General features: G+C 62.0%; 2 protein-coding genes across 6 annotated transcripts; one reads left to right on the top strand and one right to left on the bottom strand.

Annotated features, from left to right (window-relative positions):
* Positions 1–19444, top strand: GPRIN1 (G protein regulated inducer of neurite outgrowth 1). 3 transcript variants are annotated; one of them, XR_005626721.1, is made up of 5 exons: positions 1–187; positions 1609–1702; positions 1905–4662; positions 19278–19281; positions 19435–19444. XR_005626721.1 is itself a non-coding variant. In XM_039701819.1 (3 exons), the coding sequence occupies exon 3, from the start codon at positions 1945–1947 to the stop codon at positions 3334–3336; it is 1392 nt and encodes a 463-aa protein (XP_039557753.1). In that variant the 5' UTR covers positions 1–187; positions 1609–1702; positions 1905–1944; the 3' UTR covers positions 3337–5163. The 3 variants fall into 3 exon arrangements, 2 of the variants coding, with proteins under 2 accessions (XP_039557753.1, XP_039557754.1); XM_039701819.1 differs by lacking the exons at positions 19278–19281; positions 19435–19444 and having other exon boundaries at positions 1905–5163; XM_039701820.1 differs by lacking the exons at positions 1–187; positions 19278–19281; positions 19435–19444 and adding an exon at positions 602–665 and having other exon boundaries at positions 1905–5163.
* CDHR2 (cadherin related family member 2) lies at positions 5376–15395 on the bottom strand. 3 transcript variants are annotated; one of them, XM_039701815.1, is made up of 33 exons: positions 15370–15395; positions 14954–15019; positions 14465–14523; positions 14081–14146; positions 13851–13990; positions 13622–13675; positions 13355–13444; positions 12639–12728; positions 12210–12332; positions 11984–12127; positions 11766–11841; positions 11464–11570; positions 11154–11384; positions 10918–11073; positions 10539–10706; positions 10218–10279; positions 9894–10134; positions 9575–9811; positions 9227–9296; positions 8525–9139; positions 8245–8316; positions 7923–7972; positions 7657–7808; positions 7369–7471; positions 7200–7288; positions 6931–7005; positions 6759–6836; positions 6619–6679; positions 6388–6512; positions 6114–6227; positions 5926–6003; positions 5762–5822; positions 5376–5573 (listed from the first exon to the last, which is right to left on the bottom strand). In XM_039701815.1, exons 3-33 carry the CDS (start codon positions 14508–14510, stop codon positions 5454–5456), a joined length of 3894 nt encoding a protein of 1297 aa, XP_039557749.1. In that variant the 5' UTR covers positions 14511–14523; positions 14954–15019; positions 15370–15395; the 3' UTR covers positions 5376–5453. The 3 variants fall into 3 exon arrangements, with proteins under 3 accessions (XP_039557749.1, XP_039557747.1, XP_039557748.1); XM_039701813.1 differs by lacking the exon at positions 15370–15395 and having other exon boundaries at positions 14954–15045; XM_039701814.1 differs by lacking the exon at positions 15370–15395 and having other exon boundaries at positions 5376–5570; positions 14954–15045.
* Positions 19445–22241: the final 2797 nt, after the last annotated feature.

Below are 22241 nucleotides of genomic sequence, written 5' to 3'. Positions count from 1 at the left end.
CAAGCGCTGCCGGGAGCTAGACGGGGCCGTTCTCCCCTCCCCGTCCTCCCCCACCCTCGGGCGAGGGGTACTCGGGAGCCCATCTCCATCCCGCCACGCTGGCACGCTGTCCCGGTCCCTCGGGCTGACCGGGGCTCAGCCCCGTCCCGGTAATGCCCGGGAGGGAAGCGGCCGTCTCCATCACCAGGTAGGAGGGGGACTGGGCTCTGTGTTGTTGTCACCCCCACCCACGGGACCTACGCTAAGGTTTGGGATCCCCCGACTCCGCCGGTGCCGGCTGTGTGTCCTGCCGTGCCCGAGTGCAGCGGGCAGTGCCGGGATGCTGCTCCCCGGGGCACACGGCGTGGTGATGCTTTGGGTACCGGGGGGGCTGTGGGACCATGCGGGGCTCCCGGGCCGCGCCGCTGTGGTGACAGCGATGACACCGGGGGACACGCGGTGTGCGGGACCCCCACTCCCGCGGCGGCAGCCGGCTGTCCCTCGCCTCCCCGCTGCTGCTGGGGGTGCCGGGGCGGGCGGCAGCCGGGGGGAGCGGCCCGGGGCACGGTACCGCCCCCGCCGCCACCGCCCTACGCATGCTCGCCGCCGCTGCCGCCGCCGCGCCGAGCCGAGCCGAGCGGGACGGGGCCGGACGGGACGGGACCGGGCGGGAGGATCCGCCGCAGGTACCGGCGGTCCCGGGGCGCACGTGGCGGGACCGGGCCGGGCGCTGCCGTCGTCGCCCCGTACCGGCACCCACGGGGCGGGGGGGGTTGGGGGTGGTACGCAGCCCCGGGACGGGCGGCGGGGGCGGGTCGGCCTCCCCCGGCCGGGGCTGCCGCGGGACCGGCTTTGTCCGGGGCCCGGCCGGGGAAGAGGGGCCGGGGCGTGCACACGCGTGTCCGTGCGTGCGGGTGTGCCCGTGGCCATGTGCTGGCGTGTGCGTGCCCGTGCGTGTGCACACGCGTGTGCCGGGGCTCGCAGCTCCTTGGCGGTGCAGCGGTGCCGGGCGCGGTACCGATCCCGCGGGACCGGGATGCTGTCGGGGCAGGTGGGGGTGCCGGGCGGCGCGGCCCTCCGGGGATCGGGGTGCTCGGTGGGAGCCTGCAGACGGGGCGGGGATCGTCGCCTCCGGGCTCAGCACTGCTGGGGGACGTGGTGACCGCCTGGTCCCCGCTCTTGTCGCCTCCCTTTGGGGGAACTCGCTCGGCTCCAGCTGTGTCCGCTCGGCTCTGCCCTTTTCGGGACCCACGAGTGGCCGTGTCCGGAGGCATGGAGTGCCCCACGCCTGCGGGATGCATGTGCTCCCAGCTCTGCAGGGACTTCCTGGCATTGCCAGACCGGGGAGCTCCCGGAATGTTTGGGAATGTCCTGCCCTGCTTCTGCCCCATGGGGCTGAGAAAGGTTTGGGGACAGCCGGGTGACACTGGGCTGTGTTCCACTCACGTGGAGAGGGAAGGGCTTGGGCTGCCCTGTGCTCCTGCCCTTGTCTGCAGCCTCCCTTGGACCCCAGGCCCAGCTTGCTCTCACCCCTCACTGCCAGCTTCCCACTGACAGGAGGGGCTGCTGAGCCCCCCGGCTCTCAGGCTGGTGCTCGGGACCATTCTCCAGCTAACGCTCTCTCTGCAGGGGTGCCTGCACCACGCCTCCCGCTCCACCAGCCCCAGCAGCGCCTGGATCCCGCTCCCGGTCCCACTGCTCCGGGAGAAGGCTGACTTTTACGGTAGGCAGCCGACATTGTTCCTCCCTCCCCACGTGCCTGAGCACCGTGTGCCACCACACAGCCTGTGCCAGGGACGGCGAGTGCTCCAGGTGGCCACCCAACCTGTTGCCAGGGGTGGCATGGAGAAAAACAGTCGGCAGCTGAGGTGTGATGGGGGTCCGTGTGCTGCTTGCTCCTCACTGCCCCGTCCTCTCTCTTGCAGACCCGTGGCGGGACTAGCATGGGAGAAGCCTTCCCTGGGCATGGGCAGCGCTAAGGAGCCCGAGGGGCTGCGGGTGCTGAGCCGCCAGGCTGGGGCCGAGGACGCCTGCGAGCCCGGTGCCAGCTCCCCTGGCTGCCCGGTGGCAGGCGAGTGCCTGCCCGGCTCCGGCTGTGCTGCGGGGGCCCGTGCCATGAGGACCTGCTGTGTGGCTGAGGCAGAGTCTCAGGGCACCAAGGCCAACTCGGTGGCAGAGAAGAAGGTGCCGTCACCAGCAGGACCAGCTCCTGGCGCGCTTCTCCAGGACACCGGCGCAGAGCAGAGTGTGGCAGTAGCAGCAGGGAGCTGCGGAGGACCGAGCGGTGCTGCCTCTGCCTGTGGTCCCACAGGGATGGGGGTCCCCAACACCCAGAAGGAGGATGCAGCAGTCCCCACTTCTCCTGTTTCTGATCCCTGCCTCCAGGCAACCAGCAAGGATGTGGGGAGCACGCCAGCTCCTGCCAAACATGTGGCATTCGTGGAGCCCACTGCGAGCACTGGGACAGCTGAGCTTCCAAGCCAGGAGCAGCCCCAGGACAGCAAAGGGACATCCCTGGGTGCTGCTCCCCAGACAAAGAGCAGTGAGGCCCCCAAGCACCCCCAGGGATGCACAGCAGACCCTCCCAGCACCAGCACTGCGGGGACTGGGGCTCGAAGTGAGGCAGGACCAAGCTCCACTGCTCTGGGCCAGGGCAAAGCTGAGAGGAGCTCAGTCCAGGATGTGGGGGCTGGGAGCAGCCAGCAGCCCCAAAAAGCCAAGCAGCTCTGTGAATCCTACTCCTTTGAAGTGACCCCAGCCCAGGACACTGGGACACAAGACATGGGGACGCAAGTGGACAACCGTGTGTCCTTGGTGTCGGTGGCCTTAAGCCCCATGAGCCCGCCATGTGGGGCTGCTGCCTTCACCTTCCCCAAGAGAGAGACAGCCTCTGCAGCCCCACGCCTCGAGCCCTGCAAGAAGGACGCAGAGATGCAGGTGTCCATGCCCGTGGAGACCCGCTCGGTGGCCACTGGGCCGATGACACCCGTGGCCAAGTCCCCGCAGACCTCATACCCCGAGGTGCAGGTGAAGGGGACGGTGCCGGAGGTGGTGGAGGAGGAGCCTCCGGAGCCCATCCGGGAGGTGAGCTGGGATGAGAAGGGGATGACGTGGGAGGTGTACGGAGCCTCCATGGAGGTGGAGGTCCTGGGCATGGCCATCCAAAAGCACCTGGAGAAGCAGATTGAGGAACACGGGCGGCAGGTGGTGGTGACCCCCCAGACCACCCGCGCCGGCTCCGTCAAGGGCGCGCCCCGCAAAGGCGAGGCCAAGAGGCAGCCCAGTGTCTTTCGGGCTCTGCTGCAGAACGTCCGGCGGCCCCGGTGCTGCTCCCGAGCCGGCCCTGCCATGGAGTGAGTTGGCAGGGTGGGGGTGCCTCGGGGCTTCTCCAGAGAAAGTGGGGAGGGGTCCCTGCCCTGGCGTCCTGAGACACCCGGTGCCAGCGTGCAGGGCTGTGCTGGTGGTGGAGCACTGCACACTGGGACAAGGTATCTCCTTTGCTGGGCTCCTCCCTCTCAGCCTGGGGTTCCCCCATGAGTGTAGCCCCATGGAGGTGCCCTGGGGCATGAGACTGGTGCCCTGTCTTTGTGCTTGGTGGCTTTTTTCAGCACGAGGAAGCACGTGGCTCCTTCCAGATGGAGGCGGCTGCTCCTGTGCCTCTCCTGCCCGTGGCACAGGTCTGAAGATGGCTCAGGGTGCGTGCTGCTGGCTGCCCTGAACTCTGGCACCCCAAGCAGCAGCAGCATCTCTTCCCATGCTGGAGAGACACTGGTGCATCGCCCTGCCATTGCTTTGCCTGCCCAGGGCTGGGCCACACTCCAACAAGCCCGTGGCTGTGCCTGCGTGGGTCCCCAGAGCCACCCATGGCAAGCACCAATCCCCCCCTTCCCTGTTCTCTCTGCCACACTGCCATGTTGTGGGTGCCCTGGAGCTGGAAGGATGTGGCCACACAGGGCACCAGGACAGATCTCAAATGAGAGAGACAGAAGCCAACCATGTGTGATGGAGAGCTGCTCCTCCCTGTCACCATGGCTGGAGGTGCCTGGGGAGTCTGTCCCCATGGCCCCCAGCTCCACCTGCCTGGAAGCAGCACATCCTCACCACGGCTGGTGGTGCACATGAAGCCTGCCCTGCTTCCAGGCCTGTCCAGCTGCCCCAGTGGTGCTGGAAAGGCCCCATGTGCTGGGGACACGGGCACGTGTCCCGCTGGGCCCGCTGGCTTCTCCTCTGCGACGGCAGCTGGGGATGCGACGACTGCAAAAATCTGCCACTTTTTACAGCTGGGGTTTTACAGGGTGGGGGGAGGGAGCTTTTATTGAACTGTGTTTGCATTTTTGGAGCTTTTTAAGAGACACTTTCAGCCATGAGAGTCCTGCCTGGAGCTGCCTCCCCCGCGGTGGCCTGTGGGGCTGAGACCATCTTTTCAAACACTCTTCCTACGCTGCCTGTGCTCTGCTAGGCTGAAGAGCATTGGGAGTGAAGGGTCAGTCTGCAGGGGGGTGAATATCCCTGTGGTTGGGCCAGCATCCCTGTGGCTGGCAGCACCTCAATGTCCTGCCAAGATGTGGATCTTGGTCCCCCCAGCCTGGCCCCACACAGAGGACCAGCCCCACAGTGCCACAGCAAGGGGGGCCCAGGGCTGTGTCCAGCATGTGATGGGCAGCAGGCTGCAAACAAGGGGTTGTGAAGCTGCACCATCCCCTCTGGGCAGAAGTGCAGGAGGGCTCAAGGTGCCAGTCACCACTGCAGCCGTTTTCCCTCGTTAAGGTAAAGTCTTGCCCACCTAAACCCACACTGTACATCCTGGGCTTGTTTTGTCCCTGTGGGGCTGCAAGGGGATTGCTGAAGTGCCAGCTGGCAGCCAGGGCAGTGGCAAGTGCCCACTCTGTGCCGTGGCACTCGCTGGGACCTGGCTCTGCTCAGTGCCTTGGGCTGTGGGACCGGTGCCACGGCCATGCCAGGAAGAGCAGGAGCCCTGGGGCATCCCCTTGCCACCCTGCCCCAGGCTGTGCTCACCTCCAGCCCTGCACTGCCAAGCTGTGGCACACCAGCGCTGCAGCTTCATCACCTGTTTTCTTCTTTTTTTCCTCTTCATTTCTTTCGGGGGTGGGGCGGGGGGAGGAAGGGGCGGGAGGATCAGTCTGTCAATGTGGATGTTGGGTAATAAAACCTTACAGAAACCTCTTCACGGAGCTGCCTGCACCTCCCTCCCCCGGGGCAGAGAGGGTCCTGGGGACAAGAATCCCGGCTGAGCCCCACAGTGGCACCTCCCCTCTGGCACCAGCCAGCCCAAAACCAGCACTTCACGCTGGGAGAGATGACTCCAAGCTGACTGAGCCCCCCAGGCAGTTGGGCTGATGACCACAGGACACTGTGACCCCCGTGGAACAGTTTTATTGCCAGACACTGAACATATCAACACTGAAGCAGCTGCCCGAGTCCTGCTCTGGCCCTGCTGCACCCTGTGAGCCCGCTCACAAGTCCGTGGTGGTGAAGGTGGTGTTGAGGTATGCTATTTTGGTGGGCTCCTTCAGGTCCAGGGCAGCCACCAGCACCTCCTTGTCAGTGGGGTCTGTTGGCTGCATTTTGACCTGCTGCAGGAGGAGAGTGGGGTCAGAAGGGATGGGGACAGAGAGGTAGGGCAGGGACACCTGTCCTTCCCTTCCCCTCTGTGGAGGGGTGCAGAGTAAAGGACACGAGGGGTCTATGAGGCCCTGGAGAGCACAGCAGAGAGAAGATGCAGGGTGCTCTGCCAAGCACTGGCAGCTCTTTGCACACTTACCTCGACCTCAAAGTTGTCATCTGCTGGTGCATTTACTGTATTTTCATCCAGGGAATTCACGCTGTGGAGAATGGAGGGTGGGAGGTAAAAAAGGACTCAAGCACTGGGGAAGTGAGGTATGAGGTGACAGCCTGTGACCTTTGGGACCTGCCCATGGAGCTCACCTGGTGACAGAGATGGAGTCCTCGTGGAAGCCCAGGTCGTGGGAGGGATCCAGCGGGTGGTTCAGCATGGGGTTGGCCCTGCTCAGGGATGGGTGGCAGGTAAGTGCTGCCCCTTGGGGCACTGCAGCCCCTGGATGTGGGGACAAGCCTGGTCTCTGCCCACCTGCTGCAGGGAGCCCCCCACTCACCCCTCAGCGTTGTACTGGTTGGTGCCAGGGATGCCAGCTCCCTGCTGTGCTGTTGCAGGGTTGAATGTTGTGGCCACCTTCAGAGCCTTCATGGCATTCAGCTTCCTCTTGTAGCTGCAAAGCCCAGGGATGGGGTGGGTGAGAGGGGCAGGGAGGAGCTGGGCAGTGGGATGGGGTGGGCAGAAGAGGGTTGGAGGATGGGGATGGGTCTGGGGGTGCTGGTGAGGGTGGGGGCAGTGGGGGGTGGTAGGAGGGGGTGCAGGCAGTGAAGTACCTCCTGGTGGTGAGTACCAAAACCAGGGTCATGATGAGTATGAAGATGATCAGGAATGCTGCCAATCCTGCGATAATGCCAATCAGCTCCACCTCCTTGGTGGGCTTTGTCACCTCCCCGGGGCCCTGGCACAGAGCAGGGTTAGGGCACATTTCCAGCCAGTAGAACCCCCCGGCCTGCCCCAAAGGGGTTGCTGGCCTCTCCCCGTGCCCCTTGCCTGGCCCCACTCACAATGACAGCCAGGCCCAGCTTCACCAGCTCAGCCAAGCCCACCGGGTCGGACTGAATGAGTCTGCCAAGGCAAGCAGAGGTGTGAGCAGCTGGGCTGGCTCCAGCACGTGGCAGTGCCACTGCACAGCCCCAGCACTCACATGCTCAGGTCATTGACATCCAGGGCAGTGCCATTGCTGTACACGAAGTAAGCCTCCATCACCGACTTGGCATCCACGCTGCAGAACCACAGAGATGGGGGGAGTGTGGTGCCCTGCCCCAGGGTGACACCCCTGAGGCCACCACCACGTCCCCTTCCCCACCACCACTCACTGGGTGTCACGGGTGTCCTCCATGCTTCGGATGGCCACCACGTAGACTGCTGCCTTGGTCACGGTGGTCAGGGCCCTAGGAGCAAGAGAGAGGGGGGGGAGCTGGGCTGGACATCCTGCTGTTCTGCTCACAGGAAGCAGACTGACCCCCTGAAGCCCCCTCCTCTGGTGGGGACCTGCCTGGCCCACCCTGTTCACAGTCCATGAAGCTGAGAGACACAGTCGGTGGGTCCATCCGTGCACCCCCAGCCCTGGCCCAGCACCCCTTACAATTTAATATTTTCGGAGTTACTCTGGACTTCTTCCACCGTTGTCACGAACTGGAGCCGCACGCGGTAGCTCTGATCCACCGTGAAGATCTGTGTGTGGGGACAGGGCTGAGCAGAGCTGGGCTGGGCAGGTGTGGTGTCCTGGGATGGGGTTTGGGGGTGACACTCACGCTCAGCACGGTCTGTGCTCTGTGCACCGGCTCCTCACCATCCCGAGCCTCCACCGTCACCTTGTACTGCCCCTTCAGAGATTCATCAAGGTTGCTGGCCACTCTGTGAGGATGGGACATCAGTGATCCCACTTCACTGCACTGCATGACCCCTGCCATCCCTCGAACTCCATCCTCCCTCCATGCCTAGGCAGGACCCCAGAAAGGCTTTGTCCCCTTTCCAGCCCACGCTGGCCCTGCAGCAGCTGCATCCCTCCCTCCCAGCCCAGCCCAGCCCCACGGCCTCACCGGATACTCCCGATGTAGGCGCCCTTGTCAGGTGTTGTGGACACCCCAAAGAGGTTCTCGAAGGGCCGACTGGCCCCGTTGTCCTCCACAAGCACCACACTGACGATGGAGAAGGTGATGGTTCCCCCCAGCCCTGAGTCAGCATCTGTGGCCTGCAGGGACAGAGCATGGCAGGAGCACGGGTGGGAATGGCCCCTGCCTGCCCATGGTGGGGACAAGTGAACAAGGCTGCACGGACTGACAGATACAGGCAGGCAGATCCTCACCTTCACAGTAGCCACTTGCAGTTCCACAGGAGAGATTTCGGGGACAACCACTGCCAGGAAGAGACAGATGGATGGTGCAGTCATGCTGGTGAGCAGCCAGACTTGCTGCAGACCCCACGCCCACACAGCCCCAGGGTTCCAAGCACCCACTGCTGCCCTTGGCCCCACAGCTTCCATGGAAAGCACTGAGTAACCCCAGCCTGGCCCCTGCACTCTCAGCCCTGCCCTGGGCTTGGGGAAGATCCTTGCTGCTGGTGAATGTGGCAGGGCATGTGTGGGTGCAACGAGGAGCCCACGTGATGTGCCAACCCCAGCTGCTCACCAAAAGTCTCTGAGATGGCCTCGAAGACTGGCACGTTGTCATTCACATCAATAATGATGATCCTCAGCGTTTCTGCAAACGTCCCAAAAGCAGAGCTCTGATCACCAACAGAGCAGCCCTGCAGCACCATCCTCTGCTTCCTATGGGAGCTCAGGTCAAAGGAGCTGGGGACACCCTCCCTCTGTAGCCAAAGCAGGCAGCCCCTGCCCTGCAGCCCACAGTTCCCGTGGGAGGTGGGAGAGGCAGGGGGCTGGGGAAGGGGCGGGCAGCGGGGCCGTACCGTTCTGGCTGTAGCGGTTGCCTTTCTCAGTGTAGAGATCCTCCACCCTCAGCGTGAGCAGGACCCTGTCACACACCTCGTAGTCGATGTCTGAGCTGTTCACCAGCACTGAGCCGTTGGGGGCCAGCACGAACCAGCCCCAGCACACGTCCTCAGCACTGCTGTCCCCCTTGAAGCAGGCGACTGCCAGCTCCTCGAAGACCAGCGAGTGGTTGGTGTCAGGGTCGAAGGCACTCAGCGTGTGGATCAGACCCTGCTGTGTCCCGTTCTCAGCCACCGACACGTCCTGCAGTGAGCCTGGCAGGACGCTGGGGGACTCGTCATTGACATCTAGGATGTGGACTGTCACTGAGACGTTGGCCTTGTCCCCTGCGTTGTCTGCGGCTGTGTTCTCTGCGAGCACTGTCAGGGTGAAGAATTTCTGCTGCAGTGTGTCATAGTCCAGGGACGTCTCAGGGTCTACGGTCAGCTGCCCACTGTACTTCCCTGGCCCCAGGCGGGTTGAGCGGATTAAGAAGTTGCTGGAGCCACCGCCTCTTTCAAGTCGGAATGAAATGCGGGAGTTGATCTCTGTCCGGTCGGCATCTGTGGCCTTCACCTCACCCACAAAGGACCCTGCAGGTGGAGACAGACACTGAGAGGGCAGTGGGCACTGACTCAGGGCCACTGCTGGTCCCACAAACCTGGCCATGCAACTTCTACCTGGAGAGTCTTCAAAGACTGAGAACTCATAGGACTGGTTGAGGAACATGGGAATGTTGTCATTCAGGTCCTGCAGAAGACAAAGCCCATGGCTGTAGCCCTTCCAGGAAACAGGATTCCCCACAGCCAGCTGGGGACAGGAGTGTGGGCACCTGCCTGCCCACAGGCAGGAGCTGCACAAGCCCTCTCCTGCCTCCCTGCATCAGCTATTCACTCTGCCCCCACAGAAAGCCTGGAGACACGGCAGCTCTGCCGCAGCCAAGGATTCCACAGCCCCGCCCTGCCCATCCATCCCAGTTCCAAGCCCCAGCCTGCCCCAGCATGTCCCTGCTTGTGCCCAGGGCTCACCCCCACGGTGATGGTGACGTTCACCGTGGTGTTCAGCGGTGGCTCGCCGTGGTCATACACCATCACTGTCACCACCATCTGTCCACGCTCATCTTCCACGGCTTCGCGGTCCAGTGGCTCCTTGCTGTGCATCTCACCTGTGTCTCCATTGATGGTAAAGTTGTCGCTGAACAGTCCTGGCAAGATCATGAAGCCCAGTTTGCTGTTGCAGGTGTCAGGCTCGTCATTGTCGATGGCCTGAAAAGGTCAGTGTTTGGAACAGGGCTGTCGGGCACCTCGGGGACAGTCCCTCCCCTCTGCCACCTCTGCTGGCACACACCTGGATCTGCGTGCTAACATTCTGCCCCTCTTCCACCGAGATGAAGTAGGAGCCAATGACCACGGGTGCCATGTCATTGGCGTCCAGCACGGTGATCTCCAGCACCGTGGTGCCCACCAGGCCGCCGCCATCCTTGGCCTGGAGGTTGGCGTAGTAGATGGAGCGAGTCTCCCGGTCCAGCAAGCTCCCGTCGTACACCAGCAGCGCCCCGGTTGTGGCGTTCACCGTGAAGGTGTTACGGCTGTGGCACACACAGAGCCTTCAGGCCTGGAGCCCACTCTCCAGGATGATGCCCTGCTCGTGGCTGGCTGTGCCCGTACGTACATGTTCTCGGGGAGCAGCTGGTAGGTGATCTGGCCCAGGACACCGCTGTCTGGATCATAGGCCTAGAACACAGAAGGAACCGTCTGTTTCAGCCCTCAGAGCAGTGATGGGTCTGGGGAAGTGGCTGTTGGCAGTGAGCATCCCAAAAATGTGGTGCTGATAGGAGAGGGGTCCCACCCTTGAGTACCCACTGGTCCTGAGTCCTTCCTGCGCGTATGGAGAGGTCAGTGCCCTCAGCACAAGCTGTACCAAAAGTGCTAAGTGTGGCCAGTGCCCTGCTTGGGGATATTATGTGTGCCCACTCCCTGCTCAGTGCCTGACCGTGATGTTTGGGGAGATGACGGTGCCGTCGGGGCTGTTCTCCATCACACTCAGGTTGTAGGTGCTCTGGGGGAACTCAGGGATGTGGTCGTTGCTGTCGATGAGGTCAATGGTCACGGTGGCCGTGGAGCAGCAGTCTGTAGGGTTCCCTGTGTCATTGGCAATGATCTGCAGGATTGAAAAGGAACTGTGTCTCACATGAGCCTCCAAACGTTAGAGAGACCTGCCACACTCCAGCCCAGCTGCCCTGCACCAAGCAAAGTGCCAGGGCAGAGCGCTGTTCTGCTTTACTCCTGAACTCTGCAAGAGAAGGGCTGTGTCCCCACTGTGCCCAGTGCACACAGGGAACAGGAACTGCCTCCAGCCCTACAAGTCCCACCTGCACCACCATGACATGGCTTATCTCGTAGTCCACCAAGGATGAGTTTTGCACCAGGATCTGGACTTCCCCTGAGCCCACAATCGTCGTGGGGAACACAGTGAAGGCGTTGGCATTTGGACCCTGCAGGCTCAGCTCAAAACTGCTGTTGATGCCCTGCCAGGGAGGGACAAGAGCCAGGGTGAGTGGTGCAGCAAGGACAGACAGCAGCACCAGCACCACGGGCAGGCTCCTACCTTATCTGGGTCGTAGGCAACAATGTTGAGGTTGGACACAGGCAGTCTGGTGGAGGAGTGCTCTATGATGCTGCCTGTGAAGCTGTTCTGAGCACTGGCAGAGAAGTTGCAGCTGGACAGGGAGCAGTTGTAGAAGTGGGGCTTGTTGTCATTGACATCAGTCACCAAGACTGTCACCAGGGTGCTGGTCTGGGCCACCTTGCCGTGGATATCTAGGTGCTCCTCACGTGCCTGGGGAGGAGGAGAGAGCAGGTTGGAGGGCCCCAGGGAGAGGAAGAGGATGGGGTTCCCCTTGCCATCTCCTACTCACCGTGACTTCCAGCAGCACCTCCTCACTTGGCAGCTGCTCACGGTCCAGGGGCTCACTCACAGTGATGGTGCCCGTTGTACCATTGATAACAAAAGGAACGCTGGCATCTAGGACAAGGGGACAGCAGGAACCAGTGGCAGCCACGGGGAAAGGCAGGCCTGGTTCTCTCTCTGCCAGCAGGCCAGGCTGGCAGAGTCTGGGTGCCCAGAACCACTTTGCAGCATACCCCTTGCTGTCTGGCACCCCTCCTGCTCATCCCACTGTGTCATCCCCTGCCTGAGCCATGCTGCCCCATCACTCACTGGTGATGGTGTAGGAGATACTGTCCTTCACCCCTGTGTCTTGGTCCATGGCAGTGACAGTCAGCACAGTGGTGCCCTGTGGGGACATGGCCATCAGGGAAGGACCTATGACATCTCCAGCTGCCCACAGGCCTGGTGGCCCAGACACTTCAGGGCATAAGAGCCCCCAGGGAGGGCCAGGGGCAGGGACATGACACTGGGGCAGGCAGGATCCTCACCAGGTCGCAGTTCTCAGGCACAGAGCCTGAGTAGGGCTCATTGAGGAACCGTGGGTCCAGGTTGGGCATGTCCTTAATGGTCAGGGACAGGTAAGTAAAGCTCTTCTGGATGGTCCAGTTGTTGTGCAGCCATCCCCCACCATCCTGAGGAGCAGAGCAGAGCACCTCTCAGTCACCCAGCTCCCTTACCTGGCAGCCCTGCACCCCCAGCCTGGATGGTCCCCACCTGGGCGAGGATCTTGATCTGGTAGAAAGTGTTCTTGGTGTAGTCCAGGGAGCCATTGAGCACCACGCTCCCGTTGGTCAGGATGTAGAAGAGCTGGAGATTGTTCATGTTGTCTGGGATCACCTGAGCAGGGGACATCAGCCTGTGTCACCAAGGCAGGGAGCAGAGGTGTCCCAGCAGAGATGGGGGCTCCATCCCCATCCTCCTGCCAGGCTTGGCCCATGGGGACCCCCAACATTTACACCCAACCACCTGGCTCATCCCCAGCCTGAAACTGAAACCACCTTGCACCCATTGCCCAAAACCTCCCTGCACCCCAGAGATATCAGTGTGCCCTGGCCGTGTCCCCCAGCACCTGAGCAGCACAGGGGGGGCCCAGGGGTGGGCTTTGGGTATGGTGTGACCCACTCCACAGAGCCCTGTGCTCACCTCCTCGATGCTGTAGCTGACTTTGGAGGCGTTCCCAGTGTCGCTGTCGTTGGCAAACACGCTGTAGATGATGCTGTGCACAGCCGTGTTCTGGGCACACGGGGGTGGTGGACACAGAGCAGGGCGTGATGCTGGGCCCTGCCAGCCCTGCCCTGGCACGCTGTGGCCCTGCAGGGCTGCTGGCACTGCCCAGTGCCGTGGGACACACAGGGACGAGCTGCTGCCCTCGCTCAGAGGGTGCACCCTCTCTCTGCCCTCCCTCAGAGGCTGGACCTCCTCTCTGCCCTCCCTCAGAGGCTGGACCCCCTCGCTGCCCTCCCTGGGGAGCAGAGGCTCCACCCCAGCCCTGGAGCTGCTGGATGGGGTCGGAGTGAGCCCCACGCCCCATCTACACCTTGATCCAGTGTCACGGTGTCTGGGCTGGCAGGTAGCTTGGGCACACCCTGAACTCTTTGCAAGGGCAGAGTCCCCGTCACATTCCAGCCTCTCAGGGTGACGCAGAGGCTCCCACCGGGAATTGCCCTGGTGACAGGGTGCTCCCAGGTGCTGGCTGCACCGTGCACAGCCCCACGCCCAGGCACACTGTCACCACACGCCCAGTGTGGTCACACTGTTCCCAGCCCGTTGTTGTCCCACTGCTGGCACACCCGTGCCACAGGAGCCACCCAGCACCCCTGCCCTGCTGCCCAGGGGACTGGGAGGTCCCAGAGAGGTACCTCGGGGATGATGGCATTATATGGCAGGCGCTGGAAGACAGGGGCGTTGTCATTGCGGTCCTCCACGATGATGGTGACTTTTTTGGAAACCTACCAGGTGTCAGAGAGGGCACAAGGATGGGGGTGTGGGGGATGGTGGCCAGCAGAGCTGGGTGCAGTGCTGGCACCCCCTGCCCACCCTGGCTAGCCAGCCAGCATCACCCACCTGCTCCCCAGTGAGCCCTGCCCACGGGGGCTGCCTCCCCCCTGCAGCCACCCAGCACTCACCTCGTTATTCACCCCGTCCGACACCATGGCGATGATGGTGAGCCTGGCCTGGAGCTGAGGGGACACAAGGCAGGACTTGGGCAGGGCCAAGGTGAAGCTCAGTCCTTGGATGGCTGAGCCCCAGCTTCTGTGAGGACAACTTTCCCCCCAGGAGCTGGGAGTGACCCACAGGCTCTGCCCTCCATCCCATACCCACCCAGGGACGTCTGACCCCATCCTCTGCCCTCACCTCACGGTCCAGGGAGTTCTTCAGGGTCACCCTGCCTGATTTGGAGTCAACAGAGAAGTAGAAGGCGTCTGTCCCTCCGATTTGGTAGGTCAGAGGGTCGTTGTCTAGGTCATAAGCCTTCAGCTGGAAAGCAAGCTGGTCTGGGGGCACAGGCAGTGTCAGCCCCTGCCCAAGAGCCCCCCAGTCACTCCTCTGACACCCCAGGCCCCTCCTGAGACCGCCCTGCTCACCCAGCTCCAGGTCCTCAGGCACGTAGAAGATGGTCTCGTTGAGGATGGGGACAGTGTTCCCTGAAACTGCAGGGGAGAGGGGCTGAGCAGCACCACCGTGCTGGGCTGCACGTCTGGCAGCACTCCTCAGCTCCTCCTCAGCTCCCAGCCGTGCTTTGGGTCTCCATGGCAGGCAGGGGAACCCCAGCCCTGTCCTTGTGCTCATCCCACCCCTCCAGAGCACGTCCCTGCTGTCCAGCCCTGCCCTGCCCTGGGTCCCCAGTGGGGCAGGCAGCAGTTTTGGGGCTGCAGCTTCCCCCAGGGAATGGAGAAAGAGTGCTGGAGGTTGAAAGCAGCTCCAGCACCTCGCACCCAGCCATGCCAGGCGCCAAGAGGAGTCCTTACCTGCTGCCAGGAGGAAGGGGAGCAGCACCAAGGAGCGCCATGCCATCCTGCCAGGATGCCTGCGGGCACACAGAGGGAACAAGCACCTGAGAGACTGAGGCCTGCCCCCCAAACCCCTCAGGGGAGCAGCCACCAGGGCAGGAGAGGTGCTGGTGGGGACAGTCCCCTCTGCTGAGCAAACACCAGGCTCCTCACTGCACTCCTGGGCACGGGCTCCCCGAGGACGTGGCATGGGAGGATGGGGTAGAAGAGGCTGTAGGTGTGCCAGGGGGACCCCAGGAGCCTGTCCTGGGCATGGCTGGAGGCTCCACTGCTTGTGCCCAGCAGGGCCTCTCCAAGCAGAGCTGGGAGTCCCAGAGTAACCCTGGTGTGACCACGGTGTGTCCCTCCTTGTCAGGGCCCGCGGGCAGCTCCACAGGTGACAGACACCCCCAGCTCCCCCCATGCAGCCAGGTGCCCGTGGGGGGGATAGGAGCTGGCATCCCTTACCTGTGGCTGTGTCCCTGGGGATGCTGCCTCTGCACTCTCGTCTTGGCACTGCCAGACCTTTGCCTCCTGCAGTAAACATGTTCGTCAATCATTAACTGCAATTAAGGGGTGAGAAATCCCTCTCCTGTCTTCTGTATTCCTTGTTCTCTCGTCCCACAGCTCCCACCCAGCTCAGCTCCAGGCTCCCTGCCCAAAACCAAGTCCCCAGGTCTCCATACTGGGTGCTGTTCCCCAGGATCCAGCCACTCCAGCCTGCACCCATGGGACCCCCAGCTGCCAGAAGGGGTGTGGAGCCTGCAGGGATGCAGAGGGACCCCAAACCACCCCAGGAGCCCAAAGGGGGGGTTAGGGAAATGCCCTGCATCCCCTGGGCTGGAGACACTGGGGTCCTACCAGGACAGGGGGTGGGCACCAACCTTGTAGTGTGGCCACAGGGGCGGGTGCCTGGGGCCCTCTGCACCCCCTGCCACCCACTCCCCTGCCCAGGAGCTTGGCCCAGCCTCCCTGACCTACTTCAGACCCGCTAGGGACAAGGCTGGATTGTCCAGCTCTGCTCAGGCAGAAAAGGGCTGGGAGGTGGTGGTGGGGGGGCATGGCCAGCCTGCTGGACCCCCGCATCCATGGCCCTATTCCCTGGGGAACCCACGGGGCCTGGATACCGGAGAAACTGGAATCTCTCCAGACACTCAGCCTGCTCTGAGGTTCCCATCTCATCCCACACCTGGGTCAGAGAACCCCCAGAGAAGGGGCTACAGGGGACAGACTGTGACCACCCTTTAGCAAACCTCTCCTGAGCTGCTCCAGGGCCACCCCAGCTCCTGCAAAGGCTGCTCAGGGCATCCTCACAGACAGCCCATGAGCTGCCTGCGGTTACCCCCAGAGTCCCCCAGGGCTCTCCTCCCCAGAGATTCCTGGGGCTGGTGCTGGACACCGTTCTTCCAACTGTCCCTTGCTGTCCTGGGGCACTGCCACACCTCCCAGGGTGTCCCGAGGCATCCACAGCTGCCTGAAAGGAGGTTGTAGCCAGGTGGGAGTCGACCTCTTCCCCCTGGCAACTAGTGAAGGTTAAGCTGGACATCAGGAAGGATTTCTTCACGGGAAGGTTTGCCAGGCGCTGGAATGGGCTGCCCAGGGAGGTGGTGGCATCACCGTCCTGGAATGTTTAAGGAAAGACTGGATGTGGCACTCAGGTCTAGCTGACATGGTGGTGTCGGGTCACAGGTTGGGCTGCATGACCTCAGAGACCTTTTCCAGCCTAATTAATTCCGTGATTCCCCAATTCCTGTGGCGGTCCCAGCCCGGTGCGGGAGTGCGCGGCCGCTCGGAGCATTACGGCCGGGCGCTCGGCTCCGCTCGGCTCCGCTCGGCTCAGTTCGGCTCAGTTCGGCCGCGCCGCTCTTCGGCTCATTACGGCAGCGGGCGCGCCCATCGGCGCGGCGCGGGGGGGGAGAGGCGGCGCTGCGGTGCGCGGAGGGGGCGGATGGCCGGCGCGGGCGGGGTGGCGGCTGCCGGGGCACTGGGGTTCGGGGGAGCGGCCGTGAAGCGCAGCCAGGCCCGGTGCAGCCGCAGGGCGGTGGGAGGAGCCCCCGGGGCTGGGGGAGCCCCGCCGGGCCGGGGGGCAGCGGGGACGGGGCCGGGGCGCTGCTGCCCGCGGGGCTGTCCGAGCCCGACCCGGCCCGAGCCCCGTCCTGGGGTCTCCGCGACCCCAGCCCGGCGGAGTCAGGGGCTTCTGCTGAGCCTGGTTGTCCGGCTTCAGTTAGGGGCTGCTGGCTGGCTGTGTCCCCGTCCCGCTTGGCACCTCGCGGTGTCCCGTCCGCCGTTCCCCCGCACCCGGTAAACTGTGCCAGCTCGGGGCAAGCTCCGCTGTGGGACGGGGGACGGGAGGGGAAGTGGTGAAACTCTTCGGAAAGTTGTCCCTGGGGAGGAGGTAGGAAACAGATGAGTCCGAGGTGACGGGGTGGGGGTGGTGGCAGCCGGGGTGGTGGCAGGGGCCCAGGCGTGCTGCCGGCCCGGCAGGATGTGTGTGGGCAGCATGGGCTGTGTGGGGGCCCGGGGCAGCCCTGTCCCACGGGGGACGTGAGGGATCGCGTTGTGGGCAGCTGGGTGTGCTCCAGGGTTTGCTCTCCCGGGTTTGCAGGAGTTGAGCTCTGTGGCTAGGCAGGTGCTGGTCCTGTATCTGAGGACAGCCCCTCTTCCCAGGAGCGTGGCTCTGTTTTGTGCTGGTACCTTGTGCACCAGCTCTGCACCGGCCCCGTGCTCCAGCACAGCTGGCTGTGTGTGCCTGCAGCTCCAGGCATCATCCCTGCGCTTGCCTGCTCGCTGTCCTGTGCCAGTGCCTTGCTCTGTCACCTGCACCCATGTGGGCTCTGGTGCCCCAGGACCTCGAGCCCCCCTCGAGGTGGGGTCTCGTGCCCCGGGAGACGCGCAGGGCAGAGCCCGGCGGGGCAGGTGGGTCCCCGGGGCCGGGCAGGAGCCCCGGGAGGAGGAGGAGCAGCTGTCGGAGGAGAGCCGGCTGCGTCTGATGTCACTGCGGTGCATGGTGGGTAATTATGCACGTTGCAATGAAAATAATAAGGCCGGCTCCATAGTGGTGTCTAAAAATACTGCTAATGCGGAGTGCCTGCTGGGCGCCTTTGTTTGTCACCTTTGGGTGCCTGCTCTGGGGCTGGCCGGGTGGGGTCACACTCCTCGTGCAGTGGGTTAGGTGAACTGTGGGCAGGTGAACTGTGGCCCCTCCATTCCCCCCCCACACTGGGACACGGGGCAGGTGTTGGCATGGGAGGTGAGGCAGGAGGCACCTGTGTGTGTTTGGGAGGCTCCAGTGCCACCTCCCTGCATGCAGCCATGCAAGGAGTGCTGGTGGGATGGCAAAGCTTTATTCCCCTAGCCTTGCTCAGAGCTAGGCACCCTCCAAGCAGTGGACAGAAATCTGTCCTGATGTCCCCTGGCAAGTACCAGCTGGTTCGAGTACAGATCAGGATCTGGGCCCTGGTGGTGTGGTCTGTCCATCATGGCATTGTGTGGCCAGGGCAGAGCTCACTGGAGCTGGGGCTGCCGGACCTTCCCTCTGTGGCTGCCACCATGGTGTGTCCTGTCACTGACTCAGGCTGTGGCAGCTTGCTGCTTTCTGGCTGAGCAGAGGGGGGAGGGAGGAAGGGATATGCACCTGAAACAGAGGGAAATGATGTGAGAGGTGCTGGGGGTGCCTGGGTGGTGGCCAAGGGCTGCCCAGCACTTTGATGCCCACTCCGTGGGCTCTGCCTGGATGCTCTCAGTGCAGCTCTGGCTGCTGCTGTGGTCCCTCCATCTGCTGCCAGGCTTTGGAAGCTCCTGCTGCAGTGGAGGGAGAGGCTTGCAGGGGTGGCGAGAGCCATCTGGAGCCTGCTGGTCTGGCAGGCTGGCATGGGGAAGGTGTTGTGTGGCAGCAGAGGGCTGGGAAGGGCAGGAAACACCGAGCCCGTGTGCCTGGGTCTCAGTGACGAGTCTCTTCCGCTTTGTGTGCAGGCAGGTCAGAGAGGTGGCGGCTGCTCTTGGTTCCCAGCTGGTGCTTGTGGTGGGCTGGGACTCCAGCTGTCAGCTGTGGGGGCTGAGCCTTGTCCCTCTTCACTGTGGAGCAAACAGGGAGATGTCACCCTGCTGGCGCGCTGGGCTGCTTTGCCTTTAGGGTCATGGCTGTGTTTTTGGGGCTCTTCATGGAGAGGGAGTGTCGCTGCTGCCTCTGTTCCTGCCAGGTGCTCACTCCAACCTCTGAAGCCACACATGGCAGGGGTGTTCCCCTGAGCAGTGAAACACACTGTCCCTGCCTGCTGGGCTGTGTGGCTCCCTTTGGTGAGTGAGGAACAAGGAATGGGGTAGGAGACTGCAAATCCCATTGATCCACACCATGGAAGCTGCATGTTTGCATCTGCCTGTCCAGGACCAGGGCCCTGCGAGGGGAATTGATCAAGCTGTAAAACCTAGAGCCAGCTAATGAAATAGGGACTATAGATTTTTATTTTAAATGGAAGAGAGTTTAGGAGAGATTTAATTATCCTTGGTTTATGGACCTGTTAGAGGAATGAAATAACAGCTGGCAGGTAAGGGCTGGGCTTCAGCTTGCAGCACTTTTCTCCCAGGTTGTCTGCAGAACTGCCCAAGTCCTGCCACCCAGGGTAGAGTAGGGAAGGATGTAAAGTCACTCGGAGCAGAGTTAGACAGGGTGAATTCCTGCTTATCCTGCTGGGTGTCCCTGCTTCCTGCTGGGAGTATGTGTGCTGAAATAGCAGAGGGACTGGCCCTGGACAGTTGGGGCTGGTGTAAGATCAGCTGTCCTTGGTCCCTGGAGCTTGGTGTGGGCCAGTCCCTGTGCTAGTGGACAGCAGAGAGTTCAGGAGCCCTGTACTCACTGGGCTGTCTCCCTCTAGGTGTCATTTTCCTGGGGCTGTGGGCACTGAGCTCTCCCTGACGCTCGTGTACCTGCGCAGTGAGTGGAGTTTGTAAAGGAGAGCTGCAGAGCGCTGGGATTTGCTGGGCTCAGCTGTGTGTTGGACACAAGCTGTAACGCTGTCACTACAGCCACTCCTCCTGTGTGCATCCACTCCACTGTCACGTGAGGCCAGCCTCGGGGCACGGCTCGGGAGGTGGTGGTGGCAGGCGGCACGGCGCTGGTTTTCGGCAGAAAAGCCGGGCTTCTGGATGCTTTTGGGGTTTTCACCTCTTTATTGAGCAGCTGGGGCACAACATTTCCCCACGATCCCTTGGCTCCCTGCTTGGACCAGTCCAGAGAAACATGGTTTGTCACCTGCTGTGTGTGGGTAATTAGCTGGCCAAGGGGTTTGTGTACCCACCTTGCAGGCACAGCCTGTAGGGTGCCAGTCTGATGTGTCCAGAGGCTGCTAAAACATTCAAGGAAGCTGCTGGTGCTGGGGAGCTCTCCCAGAGCCCTCTGACATTGATGCAGGAACTTGGGAGAGCCAAGACCTGAGCCCTGTGGTCATGGAGCTGCATGAGGATGTTGCCTGGCTCCCTGAGACAGGTCAGTTCCAGAGGGGAGCACTGTGGATCTGTGCTGTCAGCTCACAAGGGTGTTGGGAGAAGCCAGCCTGCTGACTCTGGGCAGCAGAGCTGCACCATGGTGCTTATCCTTTCCTGCACCCTTGCACCTGCAAGTCCTCAGCATTTCGGGGCAGGAGCTGTTTCCTGGAGGGCACAAGCAGACCATGGGTCCCATGTCCAGTGTGGCATGTCTGGGTTTTCTGGTGTGGTTTGGGAGGGCTCCACATTTTGCTCTGTGCATGGCAGAGGGTGAGGTTGAGCAGTGTCCCCAACAAACAATGCTCGTTGCTGGCCTTGGGAATATTATTTTCTAGCTGCAGGCTGGTCCTGGAGACCTGCTCTCACTGACTTCAGAGCTGTACTTCTGGGTCTTCCTTGGCTACCCTGGAAAGCAGGATGAAGCTTTTTAGCTCAGCCATGCAGAGCAGAGGACTGGCCTGCAGTGTGTTAGGAGCTGCTTTCTCTCGGGTGAGCCTGTGTCTTGGTGATCCAGGCCTCGGGCATCTCTCACTGTTGCCCCTGGGGAGGGAGGGCCCACGTTCTGCTCCCTCTTCCCCCAAGCCTGGCAATGCTGAGGCACGGTCCCCTCTGGCAGGTTGTCTTTTCCCTGCTGTGCTGGTGGGGCTCCCTAGCAGCATTTGCATTTTGAGACAAGCGTCTTAGTTGGTTTTTTCTCCATGCCTGTGCTTTGGGAAAGTGGTGAACAATAAAAATCTGCCGTTGAGAGCTGTAGCAGAGGTCAGGCAGCTCCTGTGCCCCAGGCTGCTCTCTTGTCACCGCAGTTGCGCTTTGTGCGCGGGGGCTGTCAGCTTGAAAGTCATGTTTTTGCTCTTAAAACCAACCTCAGGCACTGGTGTGGGGCTCTCTGAGTGATGTACGGGGACGTATTGCAGCAAACCTCCTTTGCACTTAGGGTAGTGGTCACTCCCTGTTTTGGTGCATCTTATAAGCAGCCTCTTGGCAAATTTTTAATCAAGGACAAAGGAGGGTAAATGGTTGCTGAAAATCATGAGTTTCTCTGAGCTCCTTTCTGAAAATGATAGTTGCAGGTTGTCGGTGTCCCTGCAGGCTTCTTAAAATGCAAAACAAACCACCCAGCCCAACTTCCTGACTGTCACTAGCGCTTTCAAGAGACGCTTCGTTTTGCTGAGTGGTAATGAAACTGCTCTTTGCCATCCACCAGCTCCTGGCTCTGCCTGTATCCCTTTGCAGGAGCTGCTCTGAGTGCAGTGGAGAGCAGTGGGGAAGGTGTCTGGAGCCTGGCCCCTCCTGCCCTCAGCCACTCACTTGGCAGATGCCATTAACACTGTCCACAGCATGTAGACAGCAGGCTGGACTCAGAGAGATGCTTGTGGAGAGGTGACAGATGAGCTGGGGGCTCCAGGGATGCTGTGTGGGGAAGAGAAAGAGGGGTGATCCCTCCTCCCTGTGCTGGCTCTGTCCCAGGAGAGATTTGGTCTGTTTTAGGAAAGGGCTGTCTGAAATGAGAACTAAAAGTGAAGGGCAGAGGAGTATGGAGTCCTGAAGAGCAGTGTCTCGTAGCAGGAAGGAAAGGAAGGACCAGGGAGGCTACCCAGGCAGCAGGTTGGGGATGGACATGGTGGCATTTGCTCTTTTCCTCCTACCCATGTGCAACTGAGCTGTGGAAGTGGCTGCTGCAAGATGCCTGGACAGACAGAGGTGTGTGGAGTTCAACATGCTTCTGCTCAGGGGAGAAGAGGCCACCCAGGAGAGAGGAGGACACAACCATTCCTTGATGCTGCTGAGCTACAGAGGCGGCCAAGCTGGACTCAGTTGCTGCACCTGCAACCTTCTGGTCACGCTATTCAGGTTGTGCTGGTGTTTCTAGGGCAAACGAAGGAAGGTGCAGATCTCTGCAGATTATTTACCCTGTCCTAAGGAAATGAAGGCTTCCTGCAAGCTTAGTGTTTATCTGTGTTCACTGTGCTTTGAACTTGCTGGATGGTGTCAGCTGGGGTAGGTGTCAGGTGTGCATGCTGCCTCTGAGGTCTTGGCTTGCTACAGGCTCTCGGGGAGGAAGGTGCTGCTGGTTCTCCCTCTGCAGTGCAGCTCAGCCATGCTATTAGACATCAGAGAATCCACGTGGGAGAGATCGACAGGAAACTGGGCGTTATCAGTTCCGCTGCCTGTGCAGCTACTCGCTCCTCATGTCAGCATCCTCCACGTGTGTGTGGCTGGAGGCGTTTGATGGGAGTGCTGTCAGCCCGGGGGTGGGAGTGGGTGGCGTGTGATC

Source organism: Passer montanus, unplaced genomic scaffold (assembly GCF_014805655.1).
Source record: "Passer montanus isolate IOZ18808 unplaced genomic scaffold, ASM1480565v1 scaffold15, whole genome shotgun sequence".
NCBI classification, from domain to species: domain Eukaryota; kingdom Metazoa; phylum Chordata; class Aves; order Passeriformes; family Passeridae; genus Passer; species Passer montanus.
This window is presented reverse-complemented; position numbering and strand designations above follow the sequence as displayed.

Coding starts and splice junctions, on each gene's coding strand:
- CDHR2 (XM_039701813.1), bottom strand. CDS start 15,045: ATGATTGACGAACATGTTTACTGCAGGAGGCAAAGGTCTGGCAGTGCC. Junction 10,280..10,538: donor TCATCTCCCCAAACATCACG/GTCAGGCACTGA, acceptor TCTGTGTTCTAG/GCCTATGATCCAGACAGCGG. Junction 7,289..7,368: donor GAGCACAGACCGTGCTGAGC/GTGAGTGTCACC, acceptor CCCCACACACAG/ATCTTCACGGTGGATCAGAG.
- GPRIN1 (XM_039701819.1), top strand. CDS start 1,945: ATGGGCAGCGCTAAGGAGCCCGAGGGGCTGCGGGTGCTGAGCCGCCAG.